The 23,597-nt window shown below is 38.0% G+C and overlaps 3 protein-coding genes across 3 annotated transcripts; 1 reads left to right on the top strand and 2 right to left on the bottom strand.

Moving 5' to 3' along the window:
• The first annotated feature begins 759 nt into the window (after window positions 1–759).
• On the top strand, window positions 760–2,251 carry LOC149027174 (myb-related protein MYBAS1-like). Its single transcript, XM_089160066.1, has 3 exons — window positions 760–1,055; window positions 1,220–1,349; window positions 1,476–2,251. Exons 1-3 carry the CDS (start codon window positions 932–934, stop codon window positions 2,035–2,037), a joined length of 816 nt encoding a protein of 271 aa, XP_089016192.1. The 5' UTR covers window positions 760–931; the 3' UTR covers window positions 2,038–2,251.
• Window positions 2,252–6,025: 3,774 nt separating this feature from the next.
• On the bottom strand, window positions 6,026–15,989 carry LOC149027173 (diaminopimelate epimerase family protein). Its single transcript, XM_089160054.1, has 9 exons — window positions 15,576–15,989; window positions 15,184–15,351; window positions 13,534–13,604; window positions 12,675–12,732; window positions 10,411–10,590; window positions 9,435–9,519; window positions 7,530–7,589; window positions 7,171–7,244; window positions 6,026–7,064 (listed from the first exon to the last, which is right to left on the bottom strand). The coding sequence occupies exons 1-9, from the start codon at window positions 15,843–15,845 to the stop codon at window positions 6,948–6,950; spliced, it is 1,083 nt and encodes a 360-aa protein (XP_089016180.1). The 5' UTR covers window positions 15,846–15,989; the 3' UTR covers window positions 6,026–6,947.
• A 2,088-nt stretch (window positions 15,990–18,077) lies between these two features.
• LOC149027172 (aquaporin TIP1-2-like) lies at window positions 18,078–19,493 on the bottom strand. The gene is made up of 3 exons (XM_089146498.1): window positions 19,266–19,493; window positions 18,930–19,180; window positions 18,078–18,741 (listed from the first exon to the last, which is right to left on the bottom strand). The coding sequence occupies exons 1-3, from the start codon at window positions 19,396–19,398 to the stop codon at window positions 18,367–18,369; spliced, it is 759 nt and encodes a 252-aa protein (XP_089002624.1). The 5' UTR covers window positions 19,399–19,493; the 3' UTR covers window positions 18,078–18,366.
• Between the last annotated feature and the right edge of the window lie 4,104 nt (window positions 19,494–23,597).

Below are 23,597 nucleotides of genomic sequence, written 5' to 3'. Positions count from 1 at the left end.
TGACCTTTTGGTGGAGTAAAATGACACTATTTGCGATTGTTTCCTCCAACATACAAGAAAGATTGAAATAAATACGCATTCATCCGACATCCCATCAACTTATCTAAGTAGAGCCTTCCATTCTCTGTTTTATTAATTCTTCTACTTAAAGGCTAGAACAAATTAAGAAAGCATTGCCAATTAGGATTGCTCCTAGCTCCTGGCCCACTATTGACTGATTCTTGTAGTTTGTGAGTCTTTGATTGCTTTACTCTTGACTTCATACTATAAGATGTTCGCTGCTGGTTTTGTCAGCTACAGTGCATCAATCAAACCATCGGTTAGCATTCTCCTCTCTTCCTATGGTTTTTTGGTGATGGATTCTCGTGTCTTATGATTTAACATACTAGTGATGATGATGATCGTGATGATAGCATCAAATATACAGTAGGGTCATAACGAAAACTAAAATACAAAAGATGGTGGTCATCACACCACGTATGAACAGTGGACACCATATATAGTCACTATAATGATCATATAATAATTTCCATTCGAGAAAAGATAATTTAATTAATTAGGGAATGTTCTAAAGAGGTCAGCTTGGAGAAGAATCTCTAAACTTGAATGTTTCATTAGCTGGGCTGGCTGGCTGGCTTGTTTAAGAGAAACTCTTCCCTTGATTAAATTAACATCGACGAATAGAGGTGGTGCAATGAGAATAATGAGCTTGTATAAATACAAACAAGTAGTAGAACATTATACTACATGGGACGGATTAAGGGGCAAGGAATAAGCAACGGCGTGAGAACAAGAGGCTCAGCAACCGCAGGTCTGGAAGAGAAAAAAGGACTAGGCAGTCCTGGCAGGGAACGGTGGTTCAGCACCTTAGACATAATAGGGACGAGGAAGTGGGACCGTGGCCGGCTCCGGTACCGGAGAAAAGCAAGCGATGGTGACGGCACCAGTCGACGAAACTCGAAAGGGTCCGTGGACAGAGCAGGAAGACCTTCAACTGATGTGCTTCGTGCGCTTGTTCGGTGACCGTCGATGGGATTTCATAGCCAAAGTTTCAGGTTCGCTGGTGGCGGGGGATATGTACATGTACTACTACTTCAGCACTAACAACTATTACTGCTGCTACTACTAGTCGTTAAAAATGAATAAGCATTAGGTAAGGCTTATTTGGTGAGGGGGGTGGGGGAGCTTCCTTTAAATATTGCCTCCTTTTGTATTGTAGGTCTGAACAGAACTGGAAAGAGTTGTAGGTTACGATGGGTTAATTATCTTCACCCAGGCCTCAAACGTGGACGCATGACACCTCAAGAAGAACGCCTTGTGCTTGAACTCCACTCTCAATGGGGAAATAGGTTTGATTTTTCATATATTCTTATTACTCCTGCATGCATTCCTTAGACGTGAAAATCTCAACATATATATATAGAGAGAGAGAGAATCTATTCTACTCTACTTGAGGTTTAACTCGTCACTTGCAGATGGTCGAGAATTGCTAGGAGACTGCCTGGCAGAACTGATAATGAGATAAAGAATTATTGGAGGACCCATATGAGGAAGAAGGCACAAGATAGGAAACGAGCAATATCACCACCTTCATCATCTTCTTTGAACAGTTTCTCACCAACCCAAGATTCCACATCGGGGGTTTCTTCCCTGCCTGAAAGCCAGACCGTGGATGAAAGCTTCAATGATAAAGCTGTTGTTTTAAGAAATAATACTGGTGATTTGGCTGTGAGTGGAGATGGGTATGAGGAAGAAGTTGCAAAAGTTTACTCTATGGATCAAATATGGAAGGATATAGCCCAGATGGGAGAAGATGTGAGCAGTGAAAGACCATTTGGTGAGGAAATTGAGGAACGTAAAGAAGATGGGATGTGCAGTTTCTTATGTCCTCCATCTCCATTAATGGTTTTTCCTCCTCCTTGGAACTACTGTTCAGATTCACTGTGGAGGATGGATGACCAAGAAGAGATCAAGATGTGGCTGCCCACCATCAATGAGCATCTTGTTTCCAACTATGGACATGGATCAGAGTACTGAAACTAGATTAGGTCCACAATTAATAATAATTTACACAGATGTTTAGCAGTTCCTGAGTCTTAAGTCTTAATTGACTTTCCTAGCATGAACGTTTCACTTCATGTAATGTACAATATAATCTGTTTTAATTCATCCAATTGTCTCTCTTCTCTTTGCTTCCTAGTATGTGACTTATATCTATTGTTCTATTAAAATTATAAATTTGTAAAGAAATCAACCATGGTTCTAATAGTGTAGGGAGATAGAGAGCAATAAATATCCTTTTTGCTGGAGGAAATTGTCCGCCCATCCACCAGGCCTCTGAATGGATGACACATGGCCTATGTGGATACCAAGCATCCACGCGTCGTCCATCTAAACGTCTGGGCAGAGAGGATTTAGACTCAGTAGACATTAGAGAGCCCTCAAATACGGAATATCAAATTGTCTTCATCAGTACAGCCAACTGTCACTGGCGAGGAAATCTCCAACAAAACTTAACAGTCCTTGAATGGAAAAGAAGACTATATAGTCTTTGCCAAAAAAAAAAACGAGACTACACTCATTCGTGTATTTTTAGGTGTCAATGTGTGGAGGAAGAAGGCCCACAAGTTGCAGATAAGATATAAGCAATGATGGTATTTGGGGAATAAGCGTTCGCAAACTCTGTACCCGCAGCCATGGTAATATTGATGATGCAAACAATACGAAATGATTGAGCGTAAAACGTAATAATAATCTCGAATATCAGTCTCACGGTCAAGTTAAGTTGATTCTTTACAAGTTGATAACTCGTAGCCCTTCCCGTCGTCCTCATATACATAAGTTGCCTCTTCATGGTTTTTTTTTTTTTTTTGGGGGGGGGTTAAAAAGCCTCGTCATGTTTTATATATTAGGATATTTGTGCACTTTGATAACACTTGAGTTTTAAACTATATATGCCTAGTCAGCAAGTAGCCTTGGTAGAAAGAGGAAAGTAACCCTTGGTAGTGGATTTTGCTTGGGTCATTTGTGGATATTTTTTTCTTTTCACCAGAAAGATAAGGAACAATATATTCTCAGCTTTTACCGGTGCACAACTCTACAAATTTGATTGTACAAGCTTCCGGAAATTGAATCCATCTATATATCTAAGTGTCACGTTATAGTTTGTACATGATTCTTGAATTGGTGGATTCATTATTCATTTTAATGACATGACACCAATTTGATTCTAGCTGATACGCTAAAGAATGGATTTTGACAAGCACCTTCAATTTACTAATCCAGTTTCAGATTACACAGAGACCACAACCACAACATGGTTAGATAAAGGTTTAGTTCTAGAATAATTATATAGTAATTAACTGGGAAAGATAAGATTCTTAATGATACGATAAGTAACTAGTGGACTACTGGACCACAAACACTTGGAAATAAGTAATGACGAAGAAACCATGCTCATGGGTTCGACCACATCAGCTTCCAAGGTGGCCCAGATCGATTGAACCTGCAACTTATAAACAAGACATATATACTTTGAGGATGAACAGCAGTAAGTTCAGTTTTTTATTTTTCCTTCTCTTTTAATTTAATTGCCGTGCAGAGGTTGGTTACTTTCTTTATGATAATTAATGACAGGATCAGTAATCACTGGTTCATGCCAATCCACCATTTTTAAAGGTCCAGAGAGAGAGAGAGAGAGAGAGAGGTTGTCAATTTCCACTGTGCACGATAGGGTAGTTTAAAGAGAAAGTGATATGCAAGTAAGCTGCTTGATACGTCAATTGGGTGTTGATGTGCCATATAGTGCAAAACAGCCTTTTCATTTATAAAGTAATTAACGTAAAAGCCAAATGAATATACTATTAGTGCTAATGCTCATTATTCTGTTGGACAAACAAGAAAAGGAAATCCATACGTCTCAGCACTATCATGGATTTTCCACTTGTTTTGCTGTTGTAATCAGTTTTAGGAGGTGATCAACAGTAAGTAGATCTGCAACTCTTAATTTTGTTGTCCATCTTAACCTTAAACAGGCATGGTTTTCATCGTTTGGTGGATGCTTTTCCTTTGTATCTTCAACATTTCAAACATTTTCAATTCAGGTCCACCTCTACTTTCCAACAACACTCCAATGTGCCATGAAAGCATGGATCATATGTTTTCAGGAAATACGTACTCTCACCAAATAGTATCTTCCCACAGGCTCATCTTTAAACAAGTTAATGCTAATAAAAAGTTTTACCCAAAACCCAGTGCAGAAAGCTAGCTATCAAGATAGGACCCCTAACTGTATGGTTGTAGAAATACAAGATAGCCTTAAAATGAGTCCAAATTCTCTATCTTAATTGTGCTCCTCTCACACCCTCTGTACAAACCTCTAACCTAATGGCCGGATAGAAGATCCAAACCGAAACTAAACATTGTTTTTGGAAGGGTACTTATCTTCTTCTACTTGTCTCTCTAATGAAATCATTTGGCTCAAAAGATAACATAAAATATCGACCGGACTAATAACACAGACCACCCATTACTAAGCTGGTTTACTAGTAAACATGTTTGTCGGGTCTTTTTAATGGCGATCTAATTCATTTATATCTTGGACTTTTATCATTCCTTACTTGTCTCATGTGATAAGAGGAGGGATTTGAACTTTTGAAATTTGTGAGACGAAAATAAGTTAAAAACGAGTGTGTCCCTACCATTACTGAAAATAAAGGAGAGAAAGAAATGTGGTAATTGGGCAACCAATCAACAAACATTAATGGAATTCTATATGTAGCATACAAAGATAGGGACCTACAAAGTGGAAGACAAGGGCTAACATGATAAGAGTGATTTCCTTGAGACATGGCTCCCAAATTATATATGCACTCCACAAACCATAAGTAAACAATTCTACTTGAATGGACTTCATTCTTTCAGACAGACAAGATTGGATCCTCGTGCCCCCAGACCCCATCAGCATCATGAGAATCCAGTTCCCATATGAGTGCAATGATCTATACCCAATGACTTGCCCATGATTTCCTTTTGGTTTCCATTTTAACTTTATTTGCTCTTCTCCCTTGAGTTGATAGGTGATGTAAAATATCATCATCAAGACATCAACGATTCAACATTTGCAAATTCAAGCCAACCGTTGCTAATTATGGACTCTTAAAAGACTTGATTTAACCCATAGAACCCAATGAGATGTTCCTTCCACAAAGTGACCAAGTTGACATGTGATATAGACCATCACAAACCTTTGCAAATCCATGATAAGGATTTGTAGGCCACAAACGGGTGTTCGTTTAACTTCCACCATGTATTCCTTCACTCTGGTCATGATGAAATCACATTTGCTGTCGTCAAGGATACAAATTGGATGGTTCTACATTATTCATTAGACATCATACCCACACCTTAGAACCGTCCCCACATTTACCATACGTTCAGCTGCTGATCTGGACTCGATCATGATGGATTAAAAAGCAAAGCAAACCATTTTTCAATAGAATCCACATCATCTCTCCTCACGGTGAGCTCAGAGTGCTCTTCCGACCACTGATGACCACAAATTACAGAAGAACCCACAAGGTAGGTTAGGCTAATGAAGTTTATTTTTTTAAAATATTTTCTTATTTTTTACTTTTGATCCCCACATAATTTGCAATTGTAAAACCATTAGAAGAACACATGAGTATTCCCTATCAAAGAGATGATTTAAACTCTTTCCAAAACCCACCTTAAGAGAGGGGAGATAGTGACAGATTTTGCTAAGGTAGTACCGTTGACGTGGTAGCACTTGTGGTGCCTAACGTTAGATGGTCATCTGCTAATCTTTATTAAATCCCGATCACTTAAAGCAAAATTCATTCCATTTGGAAGAAAAACCAATTTCTTTCACTTAGTCATATACACTCATGGTGCTATGAAAAGACCCGGTCACAGTCATCCAGTGTTGTGGACCACAAGCACCACCACATCAGCGAGCGGAACTAGCCTAGCAAGGGGTGATAAATTCTGACTGGTGCAACCCATGCAGGGCCCCAAACTAGCCGACACCCAACCCATTCCAGATGATAAAAATGGAGACTTGGATTGGCATCAGTTAATCTGATTCGTGTTTGTCAGAAGTCCTGTGAAAAATTATCGTGCAGTTCCTGTTCAAATAAGAATAACAAAAATCACACAAAAGGGGGTGAGTGGATGACGCAGGTGGAGAGATAAGACACCAATCCTGTTGCTTGAGAATTAAAAACAATATCTTCTTTGACTTGTAAGTGCCCCAGTTTGTCTTCAACTCTTTTCACGAACCCCAAACTTTTTCATTCTTACTGATTCTGAGAATCAGGCTCATCTATCAAATCGAAAGAACGTGTCATAAAACAGGTTGGGTCAATGGTTATTTGGCAAGAACTAGTGGTTCCTCCCTCCATGAGTCCCCTCCGCTACTTTACTCAAAGAACCAAAAAACCAGGCTATGGACTGAGACCACAGAGATTTCACGTCATTCACAGAATTGCTGGAAGCAATTTCAACGGAGATCATCACCAACTCTGGAAGCATTTCCAGAAACTCGCGCATCTACAACATGGATAAAAGGATATTCTTCTTCCTCCAGGAAAATGAGCTCTTTCAGAAGATGACCTATCAAATCCTTCAAGCATTCCTCGAAGATATCGGACAGAAATATGATGACCACCATTAACCCAGCAACCCAAAATAACGGGTTCACTCTAGAAAAAGTATATTATAATTCCCGAAACCAGTGTTGGTAACTCATTCTGGGATATGCTATAGAAACTAGAGTTTTATACTCGTTACAGATATGGAACCACCACCAAGATTTGAGATTTGATTAGCTATACCCTAGAGCTAGCATGTAATGTCTCTACAAAATCCTGGTAAAATCAATCCATTGCAGTCACCAGGTGATCGTTTATTCATCATCTGAATCTAAATCAAAGAGGTACAGATCCATAAAATACTACCTCAGCAGGCCCAGTCATGTAAACGTGATTGTCTTCTTCACTCCATTGGATTTCCAAAGGCCCCCCGGGCAGATCAACCGTGCAACTCTGATCAGACAATGAAATATTGAAGAACCATTTACAACGAAACTAGGTACAGGGAGAGCTATGATCTACGTTTAATTTCCACAAAATCGAATCATACTCTACTTACCCTCTCAGCACGGTCCTCAAGAACTGCTGCAACCACAACTCCACAAGCTCCAGTTCCACAAGCTAAAGTTGCTCCTGTTTTACAGGAAAGACTTCAAGTTTAGACGTCCTTTATTTAGTAATCCAAAAACTATTTAATGGTATTGCATGTTCCAACAAATGAGTCCTATAAACAACTTGAACCATGTTAAGCATGAATTAATTTCCGAGGTCTCACAAACCAAACTTCAGAAGAAAATGAAACAAACCCAATATATCAAACTAAAGAGATGAACCAACAAGCAAAACCCAGCCATAACATTAATTTTTTTTTTCCTGGGTAAGAGCAATAACAGTTCAGATGTGAAATGAACAACTTACCAGCACCACGCTCCCAAACACGCATTTTCAGGTGCGAACGAGAAAAGACCTGCACAAATTCTGGAAAAAAGAAAAAAAAACGTTTATCAGGCATATGATTCACAAGTTCTATAGAATCCAAAAACTTGTACACAAAGCTAAGAGTCCGGATCATCTCCCGACAGGGAGCACAGAGTGCTCCCGACGGCTATTGACCACAAATTACATGGGGGCCACTGGATTAGGGTGATGGATTTTTTTAAAAAAAATATATATATATTTTTTTTTAACTTGTGGACCCCACATAGTTTGTGGTTGTAAAGCCGTTGGGGGGAGCACAGAGTGCTACCCGTCAGGGGAAATGATCCACACTCCAAAACAAAGGGAGCAGTAAACACAAGGATTTAGTACATAACAGCAAAAATAGAAATAAAGCAACAGTCAGACCCTCAAAATGTTTCAGCTTCGACAAGCCACCATGAAGTTCAATACCATGTGACTTCGTGATAAAGAAATATGTAAGTTAAGATCCAGATATGAAGAGAGAGAAGCATATCAAAATGGTATGCAGCCGGTCTTCTAGGCATGCCTATCATCATCACCACATGAAAACCGTATACAGCCAGCCCCATTCCAAAACTCTCCTTGGAGTGAACATGAAAAGACATAGAAGACACCACAACCACCCCAATGGTCAAATGTTAGCCATATGGGTGCAAAGGAAGTAGCTCTATTATGAAGGAACTTGAAGGCATTTTTTATGGATTTATCTGAATTTTGGGTCAATTTCTCTCTTATTCAGGCCAAAAATTTGGCAGCTGGATATGACACATTTGCCCCTCTACTTTTGGCACAGAAATCCAGCAATTTCTATGGTACACAATGAATTAGATTTTAACCCACAAGGGAGAGACAACATAGATAAGTCTATTTTGTTTTTCGAAATATCCTACCATATCCACCAAAACCGATCGATACGTATCACATCTTTGAGGTACTGGTAGGATACCTTTAACAAAATGGTATCAGTACATGTAAAACATCTAATCCTTCTACATAATCAAATGATAGCAACTTGTCTGGTCATACTTTGTTTCCTTTTCATAAGAGAGCATCCCAGTGCACGAAGCTTATGCTACTGCAGGGTCATGGAGGGGCAAATGTACGGAATCTAACCCCTTCTTTGCAGGAGAGGCTTTTTTCCATACATATCTTTAAAGTATCTTGTATCTTTCTGTTACTATATGTTACCTCTCTTAAACTCAACCTTTCCAATCAATCAATACCTGACACTGATACGTTGAACCTTGACAATAGACATGGACATATCAGCTTATAAATGGATTTGCAAGACACTAGAAGGTAATAAAGATTTCAATTATTTCTCTCTTATATCACAGACCGCCCATGCTGAAATGGTGATGAAGCAACCCCCCAGAACAACAAACAAAAGCAATGGGAACACTCAACATATTACAATGGAATTGAGGATACAACAAAAATATTAGGTTGAGTTACTTGCTTCTTAGAAGGTAAATTGCCTATCATTTTCATAAAATTTCATGAATGGGAATTTCAATTAAGACACAATGTCTGAGTGAGAAAATATTGAAGGTTCATTCCCTGGATTTCTAATCCATCCAATGACATCAGCACAACTCCCTCGACTAACACCTTTTCAAACATTCACTTGAACACAAAATAAAACCTAATTGCAATAGGTAGTTTTATTCTCCATTTCTTTTAGAACCCAAGCATTATAGGTTTTCTCATGCCTGACAGCCAGCTTATCAGAGTGTATTATGAGTACTTCCACACACAATATCCAAGACGTTACTTGATCATACAAGCAATAATTTGTTGAATGGTACGAAAGTGCAAATTATAGGAACTCTCAAATAAGACAAAAGAAAGATTGCAACTAACCTGTGTTGGTTCGAGCAGGAAACATTACATGATGCTCAAATTTTGGACCAATTTCTGCCAAATTTAATTCATCAACCTGCAAATTCTGTCCAAAAACAAGCACAAGCAAAAATAACTATTCAAATTCTCAGCCATTTAGCATTTCTAAACTCAACATTTTGAAACTTTCTGCTATACTTGAACTCTATTTGAATTTTGATCTCTTAGAGAAAAATAGATCTCTACCGGTACAATATTTTGAAGATTTCATTATAGAAATATCTATTGTATCAAGCTTGACTTAGTCAGAACATTGTATTTATTTTATCTTCCTCTACAGCTAGTTTGGTGCTCTTAAATATCAATTAATTTTCCTTGAATCCTGAATGATACATGAACCTGTTTAGTGATCACCGAATACAGTTTACTGATCAATATTCTTAATTGTTTTGTTGTGTCCTAACATCAATTACCAGATTGCAGTTACTTGAGTAAAGTTCTAAAGCTAATAAAACCATATTTTCTATTGATTTGTCTCACTGATACACACTCTATGCCAACAAGCTACTAAACGAGGTACAGAGAGATCTCACCCACATTAGTTGCAGATATAAACCCTGAGTTTGAACTGAGGTTAGATTTGATTGAACTACAGTGTTTATATGACTGCTCCATGTAACCTACTCCATTCACTAGCCATAAGTCCAGAGTGTGAAATGATGTTAGGTCTGAATGAACTGAAGGGGTTTATGTGATTTCTTTATGCCACCTATTGCATTCAATAAATTAGTATATCCTTGTCAGTTACTTTATCTCGTCTTTGAGACATACTATTCCTTTAATGTTTTCTGAAAAAAGCAAATATATTTCCTAAATCCTAAGTGACAGTTTCCAGTTATAATCAGATGATCATTCCTAGACAAGACGGGAGGAGGGAAATAATGTAAAAGAGGCACTTAATTCAAACACATATAATCTTGAAATTCTAACGAAATACCTGATTTTCTTTTGTTCCAAAAGTTACACAATGTGGATTTCCCATGCTAACACAGGTCACTTTCCAGGTTAAACCATCAACTTTTAGTTCTGATCCAATAACAGCTTGATCCTTGTTTGCTGGTAATTTAGTAGGCACATCAGATGGATTAAGTATTGGCTGACCCATGTCAACTCTAACCTGCAAATTGACTAAGAATTGTTTTAAGCAATTTGCTCAATTTAATAGTTGGCTTGATAAAACAATTGCTTAACGATTACATGACTACGATTATTCAATTACCTATACAATCATAGTGCAGGAATATCTTTCAGGCACTACAAGGTGCACCCATAAAAGCATAGTACCAAGGAGACTCATTCGAACTATTATCACTGACTAAAAATAATCGTGTCATGATTTCCAAAAGACTCTTAGAAAGAACCTCTATATTTTAGAGATGAAAGAGAATAAATGAATATCAAATAAATATGAAAACAGGGAAGATATTTGAGGCAATCTGCTAGTTAAAAATGTGAAACTGCCAAGATCACATAGATCCACCAGAAGAATTGATCACAGTAGATATGGAACTGAGAAACAAGGAGGACATCCCACCTATACCAAGCTTGCCTGCAATTACAGCCAACTCCAGTTTATGCAGAACTGAGAGAAAATGAGATAAATTAATCACTAAATTGGTTCAGGAAACCTTTTCACTTCAACAAGGTTGCCTTTGAAAATATACCAAGTAAAAATGATATAGCAGTCCAGCACGGTGAACAATTTGCTCATTTCATTATCTGTCAGAATTTCTAGTTTGATTGTTACAAGACAAGTACACTCCCAGTCCATCTTCTGGTAACCCCATAAGGGTATTGCATGAGATTCTCTCTTAAGATATGGATCAGACCCTGGATCAGATCAGATAAGGAATAGGTCATTGTGTGCCAATTCACAATATGCATATTTGACAGGTGTCAATAAACTGACTATCTAAAAATGGTATGGAAGTTCCAGAAGAAGAAGAACCAAGGACAGATGGGGAAAAGGATGGAGGGGTAGGTGAGCCAGCGAAAACGGAGGAGCTGAGGGAGACAGATAGCTGCAGACCGGAGGAGATATGGGCTTCCTCGGTATCATAGACTCGGATGGCAACCAAAACAGACCTGGGCAGCTTGGTTGATGATGGGAGAAAGGTGAAGGTTCTGTTGACCAAGTTGACTGCATCAAAGATGAAGTATGGGTGACATCGGAAGTGGGGAACTAGGTAGGTTTCAGATGCCCAGCTATGTGCCATGGACTCTCCATGGTCTCCCAGTGCTGTAGGACCTTTGATAGACAACCAGGTTCAGGCCAGCCATTTTCATGACGTACTCCCACTGCTCCATCTTGGATATGGATTGAAACATTGGTGGTTCAAGATCAAGGGAAAGCCCAAATGATCAGGGCTACTGATGTATGATGGACTAATATGATTCAATATTTTCTTTTACAGAGTGCTTCACAATGAATTGTGTATTTATGTGACACAGTGCAAGATTACCCATTGGATTTTCCAGTACTCCAGCTCTTCACCTGTTTCCTGTTGAGGATTTTTTCCAAGGGGATTTGTAAGCACCACCAATCAATTGTCTGGATGTTGTGACACCACTGTCTGAAGAGGAGCGAAGCACCTCCAATATACTCAATCTTCAAATCAGGAGCTGTTGTACACATCTATGTTTTTTTTTTTAATATGAAGCTCAATCCATCAGTGACGCAGAGGGCATATCTATAATTCATCAGGGGTTGGGGTGACAGGAAGGATCGGCAGTTGAGGAGATCATGCAGACAGAGAGAGGAAGGGGGTAGGGGAGAACAGAAGGAGATACGTCAAGGTGGGTATGGCAAGAAGCAGCGGGTTGACAGTGTGGCTGATGGCCAAGGACAGTGTGGCGCCACAGGTGGAGGAGAGTTGTAAAGGGGAGGGTATTCTGCTCATTAGAGGAGAAAAGGAGGGAAAAGAAGTCAGAGACACCGAAAAGGTGTATAAAGTGGGCAATAGGGAGAGGAAAATATCTAGATTTTTTTCTCTTTCATTATTTCTTTTGCCAACTCAAAGTCAGATTCCAAATACTTAGATCGGTGAACCACTTATCTGGAACAAATTCAGAACAGGCTGATACTGGTTGACCCTAATTCTGATAGATAAAAGGCTGATGATAAGGCATATGTTGGATAGAAAACCACTAAAAAGCCCCATAAATTATGAGGTACAATATAGAAAACAAAAACAAACATACCTTACCACCATCTTGGATTTCAGGAACAATTAGACCAGCACCGGTGTGTACTGTAAAACTGTAGAACAAAAAACAACCAACATTTAAATCTGTTTTAGCCGTCAACTTGTGAGCTATGACCTATAGTATAGAGTAAACACAAGTCTTGGTGCATCAAACACTAGCTCCAGAATCATTATCTGACAGAGAGAAACAGATACTAAACTTAGAGAAACTTGTGAAAATTTTAAAAATGACATTGTAATTCCTTGTCTCCTTTTTTCCTTCTAATAAATATAAATTGACCAATGCTTAGATTGCAATATCAAATTTTACACAAATGAAAGGATGCAACCATCAGGAAGAAGAGAGAAAATGAAGAATTGAATCTCTACAATGATGTAAACTTCAGATTGTCTCTGAACTGCAGTTTGATGGAAACTATAAATGACAATTTGGGTCTCTTAGGCATAATTTATATTCATGTTTATGACCTATTTATGAATAACTGATTATGATAACAGGTTGAGTGATAAACAATTTTTGATTGGTTACAAGTAGACAATAATATATTATATAGGGCGAATGATATATTATGTATCACCAGTTTGATTTTGGGTTGGTTTCAGTTTACCTGGTAAAATATATACCGGCTTTAGTTTTGGTTTGGGCGGTGTTTGGCTCCCTTCTATTGGTTTGGGCTAGCTTTGATATCCCTAAAATATTGTTTTCTGTAAGTTTACAATTTTACCTCCTACTTAAGTAGTAATTCTGCACATGTTCATTAATAGTACCCACATAAACAAAAATTAACAGTTAATATATATATATATATATTACATAAAAAGGAAAGAGGATAAGAAACAATTAAGAAATATACCTATGGTTTCCTTTAATATTATCAAGTTCAGCAATGAATCGAGCAAAGCATCGCACTCCATTACCACACATCTGGATAAATGAAGAAATTATAAAGGTATGATGAACAAATGGACATTCAGTGTGGATGATCAAGCTTGAATTTTGGAGACAAAGCTTCAATTGAATAAAGAAACATACAAATGCATCCTAACAACCAAAAACTACTAATAACAAGAATTGCACTTCAAACAGAAAATTAACAGAATAATCTTCACAGGAATTTAAACTCTTAATGATTACTACTTTGTCATCAGAAAAAGATCCCTAAAGTTCATTCCTAAGCTTGCAAAGGAATTATGTACATCAGTGTTTTCATGCACTAGTGGACCTGCATTATTCAGTGCCTGTTACAACTGTTGACCAGTACGCCTACATGATCTGTCAAAAACTTATACTGCTGTTTCCAAAGATTATAGACTGCTCAACAACACATCTTGTGGAAAAGTCAGATTGGTCTGAATATTCTCACTGGACGGTCAGACTGTCAAGCCAGTGAGGAATATTATCTTTTTCCGGTAGGAAGTGAGGAATATTATTATAAGTCACTAAATGGTTTTCAAATTCAAGCCATTCTGTGCAACTTATCAAAACCTTGATCAACATACCAGAAGTGTTGTCAATGGCCATGCTAATGAATGAGGTACTTTATGCGCATATATTCAGACCTATGGGATACTTACCTATTCAGGTTATACCATATGGATATTATGGACAGAGCAACGGGCTATTGATCACGATGCAAGAATGGTTCAATTTCCAATCTGGCTTGGGGGGGGACTGACTACTGCTATGCCCCCACTCCTTTCGTCTTCATCAAACTTCTATATTGTATTAGTGTTTGAATATAAAATGGGAGGAAGGAAATTAGAGGTGCAAAGTTTCTTTCCACCTAGTTTGGTGCATCTGAAGGTATCATTTGATAAACTGGAATATCTGTAGGCATTATAATTTAGGGATTTTTATTCAGGCAGTGACAATAAGATAACATGGGAAAAACCTACGAAATGTGGCAATTCATCATTATAAGAAGTATAATCTGCACATTTCAATGGATAAGAATCTGGAAAAAGAGTATAATCACCTGCCTTTTTGCTTGAAAGAGTTGCTTATAAGAGTTGGGTAATGGACATAGGATTGAATTTCATGAAGAGATCCTGTTGAGAAATAGTTGTTTTAAGTATTATAAAACAAAAGTAGCAGTTCTTCACCTCTCAACTTAGCAACAAGTGAAACCTATTCAGATTTTCCTAACATGGACTTCAGTTCTGAATTGGGATCTAACAGCTCATTGAACTTTAAAAGGATGAAGGAGGTCATGGTGAGAGCAAAGATGGGAGGATGGAAGGCTATAGCAGCTGCTGCAGAGATACTTCCACATTCAAAAACCATTGGGTAACCATTTCCTAATCTCTTCCATCGAAGTAGATGTATGAATTCCTAAGAAGGTGACATTCATGGCTCGGATTGTAACTATTTATAGACTTCTGACAAGCAATCATCTTCAACGTAGTTAGAACTCAAGAAATGGAACCTTTTTCTTTTTCTTTTTTTTATGCCTTCTAATTTGTGATTCTCAGTCGACAGAGACAGTGCAGACAAAAATAATTACCTCAGGCTCGCTACCGTCGGAATTGAAAATCCTCATGGAGTAGTCAGTCCCGTTAAGTCCAGGCATTGCGAATATGACTCCGTCCGCACCAATACCAAAGTTACGATCGCAGAGCTTTACAGCTTGCTCAGGAGTAACTTTAGGCTCCATAGAGTCTCGATTGTCAACCTATTGAAACCCTCTTCCATAGATCGAAATTAGTACAAAGAAGGGAAATTGTTCAACAGAGAGGCAAAAAATGCTTCTTTTTTTTTTTTGGTTCAAAAAAGAAACAACGCTGTGGCTGTGAATATTGTAAACAAAAGTTATTACCAGAATGATGCTTCTTTTTTTTTTTGGTTCAAAAAAGAAACAACGCTGTGGCTGTGAATATCGTAAACAAAAGTTATTACCAGAATGAAATCGTTCCCAAGGCCATGGTATTTGACAAAATGGAGAAATCCACTTTCCCTGTGATCCAAGAAAGACTGTTTAGAGAACTTTTCGGGAGCAGCTTCGATGCTCATGGAAGAGGCCGAAATACGAACGACGGGGGCTCGAAAGATCGCCGGTGAAGTGAGATAGTTCGGTCGAAAGGAATAGTGAAAAGCTCCAGCGGATAAGAATGATCGGTTAACCGGCGAAATACGACAAGGCAGGGAAATGGAAGCTGACATCGCCATTGTTCCCCGCCGGCAGCTTGCTGCTGTAGTATATAGGTTTCTAGGCTAACTTCGAAGTTTACTGGGTTGCCTTCTTGGATTCCCTGGTCAAGACCTCGGATCACAAGTCGTAAGCCGATTCGCCACTGACCAGACCAGGCCAGGCTTTTAGGATGTTTCTAGCAAACTCAGATACATTTTTGAGCATGTTGACCAAGCCCGGGCTCGGATCTTGGTTTTTTTTTTTTTTTGGCCAAAAAAAACAAAACAACAATTAAAACATCAAATAATGCTTCTTCGTTTTATGTTAGAACAAATAATGCATTTTTAGCACTATACATAATATATGTATTGTCCGGTATGCATTTTGCCGTGGTGCTGGAGATCGTGATGACCCTTGGGCTGGTTTACACGGTCTACACTCATGGCGATTAGTTTCATTGTGGGTGCCAACATCTTAGTTGGAGGAACTTTTGTCGATGAACGGATTCACATTCTCTGTAATTCATTTTTTACAATTCTCTGTAATTCCTTTATAGGATTTTACCATGTGGCATTTAAATAATCTAATGATTATCCAACAAAATATAATTTAAATAAAAATTTAATTTATTTTTAATTCTAATTTATTCATCGAATCCATCAATAAACCCAGCCGTTTTATTTGGGATAAGATTTTTTTTTTTTTTGTTAGAACAAATAATGCATTTTTTTTTGTTAGAACCCAGACGTTTCATTTGGAGTTGGAGGGGCTTTCGATGGTGCATTTTTAGCACTATATATGTACTGTCCCATAAAATAAAAAACAAGAAGAAAAAAAATACACACAAAAAATTTGAATATCATGCTTTCAATTTAGATTTTGCACCATTAATACTTGTAAACTCATACTATTTCTTTCACATCCACCAATTATATGTTTGAGGGCTATTTACAAGCACACAATTTAAGCCTCAAAATATGAATTTTATACACATGTTAGTTTTAAACACTCAAGCCTAGCAACAACTAAGATGCTATCAATTTTTCACCTGACCTTCAATTAACGAGGCAAATGGCCTGAGTCATATAGGATAACCCAGTTTCATCTCTAGCTAATGGGAAAACCTTTAAAGTATTTGGATTAATAAAGAGGGGAGAGTTTACATCTTCCATGGAAACAAAATTTCCAAGCCCACGTACCTATTCCGAAGTTTGAAAGAAATAGCCAACGCTTTTTGACCCAAAAAAAAAAAAACATAATAATAATATTAATTAAACGCTTGAATTAACCAGACTTATTTGATTTGATTTTTAATTTTTTTGGGGGGGTGGGTGGGAGTGTTAAATATTGTAGTCTCCCAATGCCATACCGAGACTTGAAACCTTGACAAGATAGCGTTGGCATGCATTAGAAAATTTTCCTTATTGCTCGCTAGAGGAAGGGAAGGGTGGTGTGGGATTTGTGGGTAAAGACTATAAAGGTTTGATACTTCATACTGATTCTAAACCAACTGAATTCGTGGAGGTGAAATGTGGGGAAGTCATGGTAGTGAGGCAAGCTTTGAGTTGGGCCCAGGTCAATGAATACATCAAGTCTCGTGGGCCTTTGGAAGGGGATGCAGGTCAATGGATACATCAAGATCATAGTGTATACAACTGTCCAATGCAAGAAATAGAGGAACAGAGGGGATTTGAACTTGGGACATGAGGTTTAACAAACCACTTGGGAGTGAGCTTGGGACCACTAGACCACCACCCCCGGTGGTTAGTGTATACGGATTCAATGGGCTTATTTTTAGCTATTAAAGAAGAAGACTAGACGCTAGAGTTGGAGTTGGAATCTATTGTCTATGACATTCATACCTTATTCATTGAATTTGTAAGTTGTAAAGTTTGTTTTTTGCCAAGAGATAGGTATGTTTTTGTCCTTTATTTGGCTCGAAAGGCCTGTCCATTACTAGTAGGATTTATTGGGCAATTTCTACCCTTTAGACCAGGGAGCCTTGTGATCGGATCCTCTGTGTTTTCTGGTGCTTCTCAATGAAAAGTGGTTTACAAAAAAATACAAAAAATAAATAATCGACCTCATGAGTGACAAGACTCATCACTACTCAATTTTCAAAGCCAAATGAAAGAGGTTGCCTTATCCCAGGATGCTTTTCTACATGTTCACACCCCCCTACTTCTATTAGGTTGTTTATGTTATTTGATGTTTTATCTTAGGGTTGTAATCGTGATTTTTCTTTTTAATAAAATGTTTTTTCCTACCAAAAAAAAAAGAAAGAGGTTGCCTTAGGACGAATGAAACATAAAACTTTACACCGGCCATGAACTTTTACCAATTGTAGAATGGAAAGGAATTAGAACATCAAAAACAAACCTGGAGTAGCACACAGTAAAAGAAATGAAAACCAAATCCAACAATCCCAGACCAGCCTATTTCTTGATCAAATCAACCACTACACTCGTTCCCCAACATCATTCACTCTGATCCCTCCAGACCCAACAGAGGAAGTTGCAAACAGAATCAGAAACCTTTGAATCTGACAGATTAATTTTCTCAATAATCGGTGGTGGGAAGTTGCTCGTGGGTGTTGTAATCGATGAAGATGTGGTCATAAATAAGGGCAGCAAGAGCAGCACCAATAAATGGCCCAACCCAATAGACCCAGTGGCTCGTCCATGTCCAGCTTACCACGGCGGGACCAAATGAAACGGCTGGGTTCATCGACGCACCATCGAAAGCCCCTCCAACTAAGATGTTGGCACCCACAATGAAACCAATCGCCATGGGTGCGATGGTCCCAATGTTTCCCTTCTTGGGATCTACAGCAGTGGCGTAGACTGTGTAAACCAGCCCAAAGGTCATCACGATCTCCAGCACCACAGCATTCCACGCTCCCACGTCACTTGACAACGCAAATGCCGATGTTTCCTGTCGACAACCAGATCGATTAGTTAGTTTGGTTTGGTGAAGCTATAAGTCAAGAATTTTAGGATTTTATCACTCGATTTTGAACTAAAATAACAAGGGATCGATATAGATCTCAATCGTCAATGTCAATAGTTCATAGCAGCTAAAGCTTCATGAATTAGGGTTAGGTACTGTTTCTGGATCATTACCAGTCCACCGGTGGCGAACTTAAGAAGTAAGCAAGCAACGACGGATCCAAGCAACTGAGCAATCCAGTACAAGATACTCCTCAACAGTGTGATGTGTCCGCCAACGAAAGCTCCAAACGTCACAGCTGGATTGACGTGTCCACCTGAAATGTTAGCGCCAACAGAGACCGCAACAAAGAGAGCGAAGGCATGAGCTAGAGCCGCCTGAATAAGGCCAGCTGGCGTCGAAGATCCATTGCTCGTGAGCTTGTCTGCCAAACACGGAAGAATTTCACTATTCAGTCATGATCGTCACGGAAATAAAAAAAGTTTAGTTGATTAAGTTGAGTAGCTTACTGAAAGCCATGCCGGAACCCTCGCCGGCGAAGACGAAGATAACCATTGAGAAGAACTCAGCTAGTGCTGCCTTGAGAGCATCGGGATGGCCGGCCTCGCCGGGAGATCCAACTGCAATTCTAGTGATCGGCATTTTCTTGTTTCAGCAACTCAACAGATGCAAATGTTAGTCAGAACTTAGAACTGCGAAAGAAAGAAGAACTTATAATTTTCTCTCTGGTGGTTGCTCTGCTTGCTTGGCTGAGGCTCGCTCACTGGACATAGTTTATATATATACAAGCCAAAGAAGACGGACAAAGAATCGGTCCAACCGGTTCAGCAGCAGAAATTTCAGGATGACTTTTCTTAATTTACGGGGGCCCACTTATCTTTGTCTGAGAATCACTGGAGAACTAATGGACGGGGCCTCCCATTCGTTAGCTTCTTGACACGTGTAGCGTGAGATCGTCAACCAAGTGACACGGGGGTCCACGATCTTTCAATTCCCACGTCGAGTGTAAATTGTTGAACGTCTCATGTCCGGTCTTATGACTGATACATGGGTGACTAATTGTGGGCCGGAAACGGGCGGGCCGTCTTGTGGGCTTCCCAGGCTTCTTAGGTTGACATGCTTTGGATTTAACTTGCCGACAAAAAGGGCGCCAACAAGTGTAATTGGTTCGTCTCTTCAGATTTACATGTAATTATGATTCATCACACATTGGTTGGGAGAGCTCATCCAAAGAGATGGTACAAAGCCCCTATATTCTAAAAATAAATATAATTCTGTCCTTTTGAAAATTTTAACCGGTTTATGTTATCACTTAACTATAGTTTTTTAATGACGGTGTGTTTATTCTTATATTTTAACCCTATAAGGGATCTGATTGATAAATTAAATAATTCAGAGAGTGACAGTAATTTCAAAGAGTAACTTAAAATTTCCCTTTTTATTCAAACAAAACTATCATACTCAAACTAAACCTATTCTTTTTCATTTTTTTGGTGAAAAAACTATTCAACTTTATGATTCTTTAATTTGAACCAAAATTAAGAAATTACTATAACACAATCAAATTTGGTCCAATTCTGGGGAAAAGGAAAAAAAAATAAAAATGGACCGACTTTATTTGAATTGGATCTATTTTATTTTATCACATACTAATTTTACACGTGTAGCATCCTCACCACCAAGCACTAATGTGGGCTTTTCTTTATTAAACTAAAATAATGACGATTTAAGCGTAGGTGGAACAGTTCTATTGGGTTGTCTTAAATGTGTTATGTCTTATAAAAATTTGGCAACCTTATCTTGATCTATTTGTAGTAAATAAAATCACCAACAAACGAAAAAGCAACCAATATGCTCAAAGGATAATATTGTAGAAATTAAAAAAGCACGTATTGGTTGGCTGAGGATGGATAACTGAATCATTAAATACATAAATATCATATTTTGCCGCCTTAATTGTTGTCATTTAACTAATCTTTCGTTTTAAACTGATGAGCCTTGCCACCACTGATCACCGGCCACGCCAGGAATGCTTAAGCAATGATTAACAATTTAAAATAATTAAGGTATAATATAAAACAAAATAAAATTGAAAATGATATGATATTGGCCAAGGCACACAAGAACCATTCTTGATTATTATTAAAATAATAATAATAATAATAATATACAGACTTTGGAAGCCTTCTTAAAAGTATTTACAATGAAAGTCTAAGAACAATTTCAAAATTTCTAAAACTGAACTGTGACTCTATCCTATTTATTGGAAACGTAAATATAATTAACATGCCACATGCAAGGGTCGAACCCAAAATTTGTTATTGAGAAATATGAATCTTATTACTCTACCAATCCTGTATTGATAATAATGATTTCTATTGTAATCAACATAAGTAAGTTCTTGGGCTTTAGGTCCAGTTATGTTTCTAGGAGATCCAACTGTGTTGCGGATCATCTAGCTAGGAAGGCCTACTTGGTTCAGGGTCCAAGCTATTGGTCATGTTCCTCTGATTGGATTTTGAGTCTTTGTTCAGATTCCAATCCTGCCCCTGTTTCTTAATGAAGGCTTGATTACCAAAAAAAAAAAAAAAAACATAAATGATCGATGATGTGGTGTGGTGGTTGGAATATGCCCCACCTTACAATTCTACACTCATTCCTTCGTTTGGCATTTACACTATGGGGCCCAATATACTAGTGTTATAATGGGCTTGCATTCTTTGCCCACATCCCAACCCAAGTAGGTATATTATTGGATCATCAATGTGTTGGACGCCCATCTAAAGTGGGCTTATGGACAATGTGGCACTAAAATCTGCGACAACCTTAGTAGTGGGACTTTCACCTCTGGACTTGGGGAGGGGGAGGGAGGGGCTACCCTGAGAGCTAGAGGTCTATATTTTTCTCACGCTTCTTTATTATACAATAGAAGTAGGGCTTGCCTCTGAGCACTGATAAAATGAATAAATTTCGACAAACCTCAATTTGTCAAACTCAGAGGCTTAGGGTTTGATTGCAGTTAAATAGAAAAGAGGAAAAGATAACACTACTTAGTTACTTGTGGTTTGTGATCCTTGCATGTAACTGTAGTGTGACATATATATCCAGACACATTAGAGAATGATATGACTATTTGCCCACATCATCCTGAAAGGGTAAGGTGCTTTTGTATATGATCCATCTCACCAATGTGTAAAGGTGGTGTGTCTCCGAAAACCCTTCCCTGTATATATGAAATGAATGATGTGTAGATAAGTCTTATTAGACATTGGATTTGTAAAGTGAGAATTTGCTACGAATTTCTACAAATTAAAAGTGAACACAAATGTATGCCTGGTGGTTAATGAGATTGACATCAAACACACAACATGGTGTTTGGTTTCACACTTCCACTTGGGGTGCACCGGAAATCTCTCTTTCCTTCCTAGTCTCTTTCAGTGTTGGATTTTGTAGTTTGACAAAGGGAGTGGAAGTGGTGGTCCTTGCTTACCAACGTATGTCTCTCTAGTTATGAACATGGACTGTCGTCTAGTTCACAACCTGGCATTACTTTTCACAACATAAACTAGGTTGGCAAATCTTTGAAGTCTTAAAGATCTGTAATCTACAAAAATCTTGTATAAAATTAGGAATGGATAACGACCTATATATTTCTTTTGTAATACATTTGCTTTAATAATGCTTTTGTATCTTTTTGACAATCCTATCTTGGATTTCATTACATCATTCATTTTGATCACTAATATGTATTGGAGTCCCATGTATTTTTATGAGTCGGGATCAGCTCTCCCGACGGGTTCCTGACCACACAAAACAGTGGGGCCCACCGTAAAAAACATTTTTTAGAAGATTTTTTTTTAATTTCATCCGTAGGTCCCACTGTAAGGAGATGATCCCCATTCTATTTCTATCCATTGACGAGGATTTTTTTTTGAAATATATATGATGAGAGTTAAAGATAGGTTTAAGTCCACTCTTAATGTCACATCATCATGTGCAAGGAAAATTTAGTTTTCTTACATGACTATAGAAATGGTTTATAAACAAAAACAACTTACAATTAAAGGATTAGAAAGTAAATGTGTTTTAACTATATTAACATTCCTTACAAACAAAACAAACAAAAGAAATTAACCCTAGCAGAACCCAGCAGCATAGGCAAATGGTATTAGGTTCCAATCCCAACCCAAGTCTAAATAGGTGATCCCAATGTAGATCAGAAAATTAAATAAGGTCAAATCTGATCAGAATCCAAAGGTAAATCATTTTGCTAATTAAATTATAATCTATTAAAAAAGTGCCCATTTTATAGGATCATTGTTCATGTCCAGCATTTCTTATCAAAACATCAATAGGGCATTAAACTAAGTTGCATGTGTCATCAATGGGGGTTTCTTTTCTCTTCTCTACAATTCAACTAATATTTTGACCTATTTTGAGATACTACTATTAGATAATGCCTTGAGGCACTATAGAGAGTAGCAAAAGTGTAAGATTCACGAAGTAGAATCCAGCCAAATCATCCTTCTCACAACGGACAAAGATTCATTTATGATTTTAAGTATATCAATCACATGAACACATCCATGGACATATCAAATGCATTTTTATAATTATCAACTTTATATCACTGGAGATTGATAATGATACAAAATGATTCCAGAAATGTCTATACTATTACACATGAACATAATATAAACTTGATAACTTTGGTAATGGCAGGAACAATTTTGCTTTTTTTGGGTAATAGCAGAATCAAAAAAAAATTGCAGGGATCAACTTGCACTTCACTTCCATTATATGAGCAGCTAATGGATTAGAGATTTAGAGTAGGCGGCGCC

The sequence above is a fragment of the Hakea prostrata genome, chromosome 1 (assembly GCF_041222555.1).
Source record: "Hakea prostrata isolate BN-2017 chromosome 1, UWA_Hpros_2, whole genome shotgun sequence".
Classification (NCBI taxonomy): domain Eukaryota; kingdom Viridiplantae; phylum Streptophyta; class Magnoliopsida; order Proteales; family Proteaceae; genus Hakea; species Hakea prostrata.
This window is presented reverse-complemented; position numbering and strand designations above follow the sequence as displayed.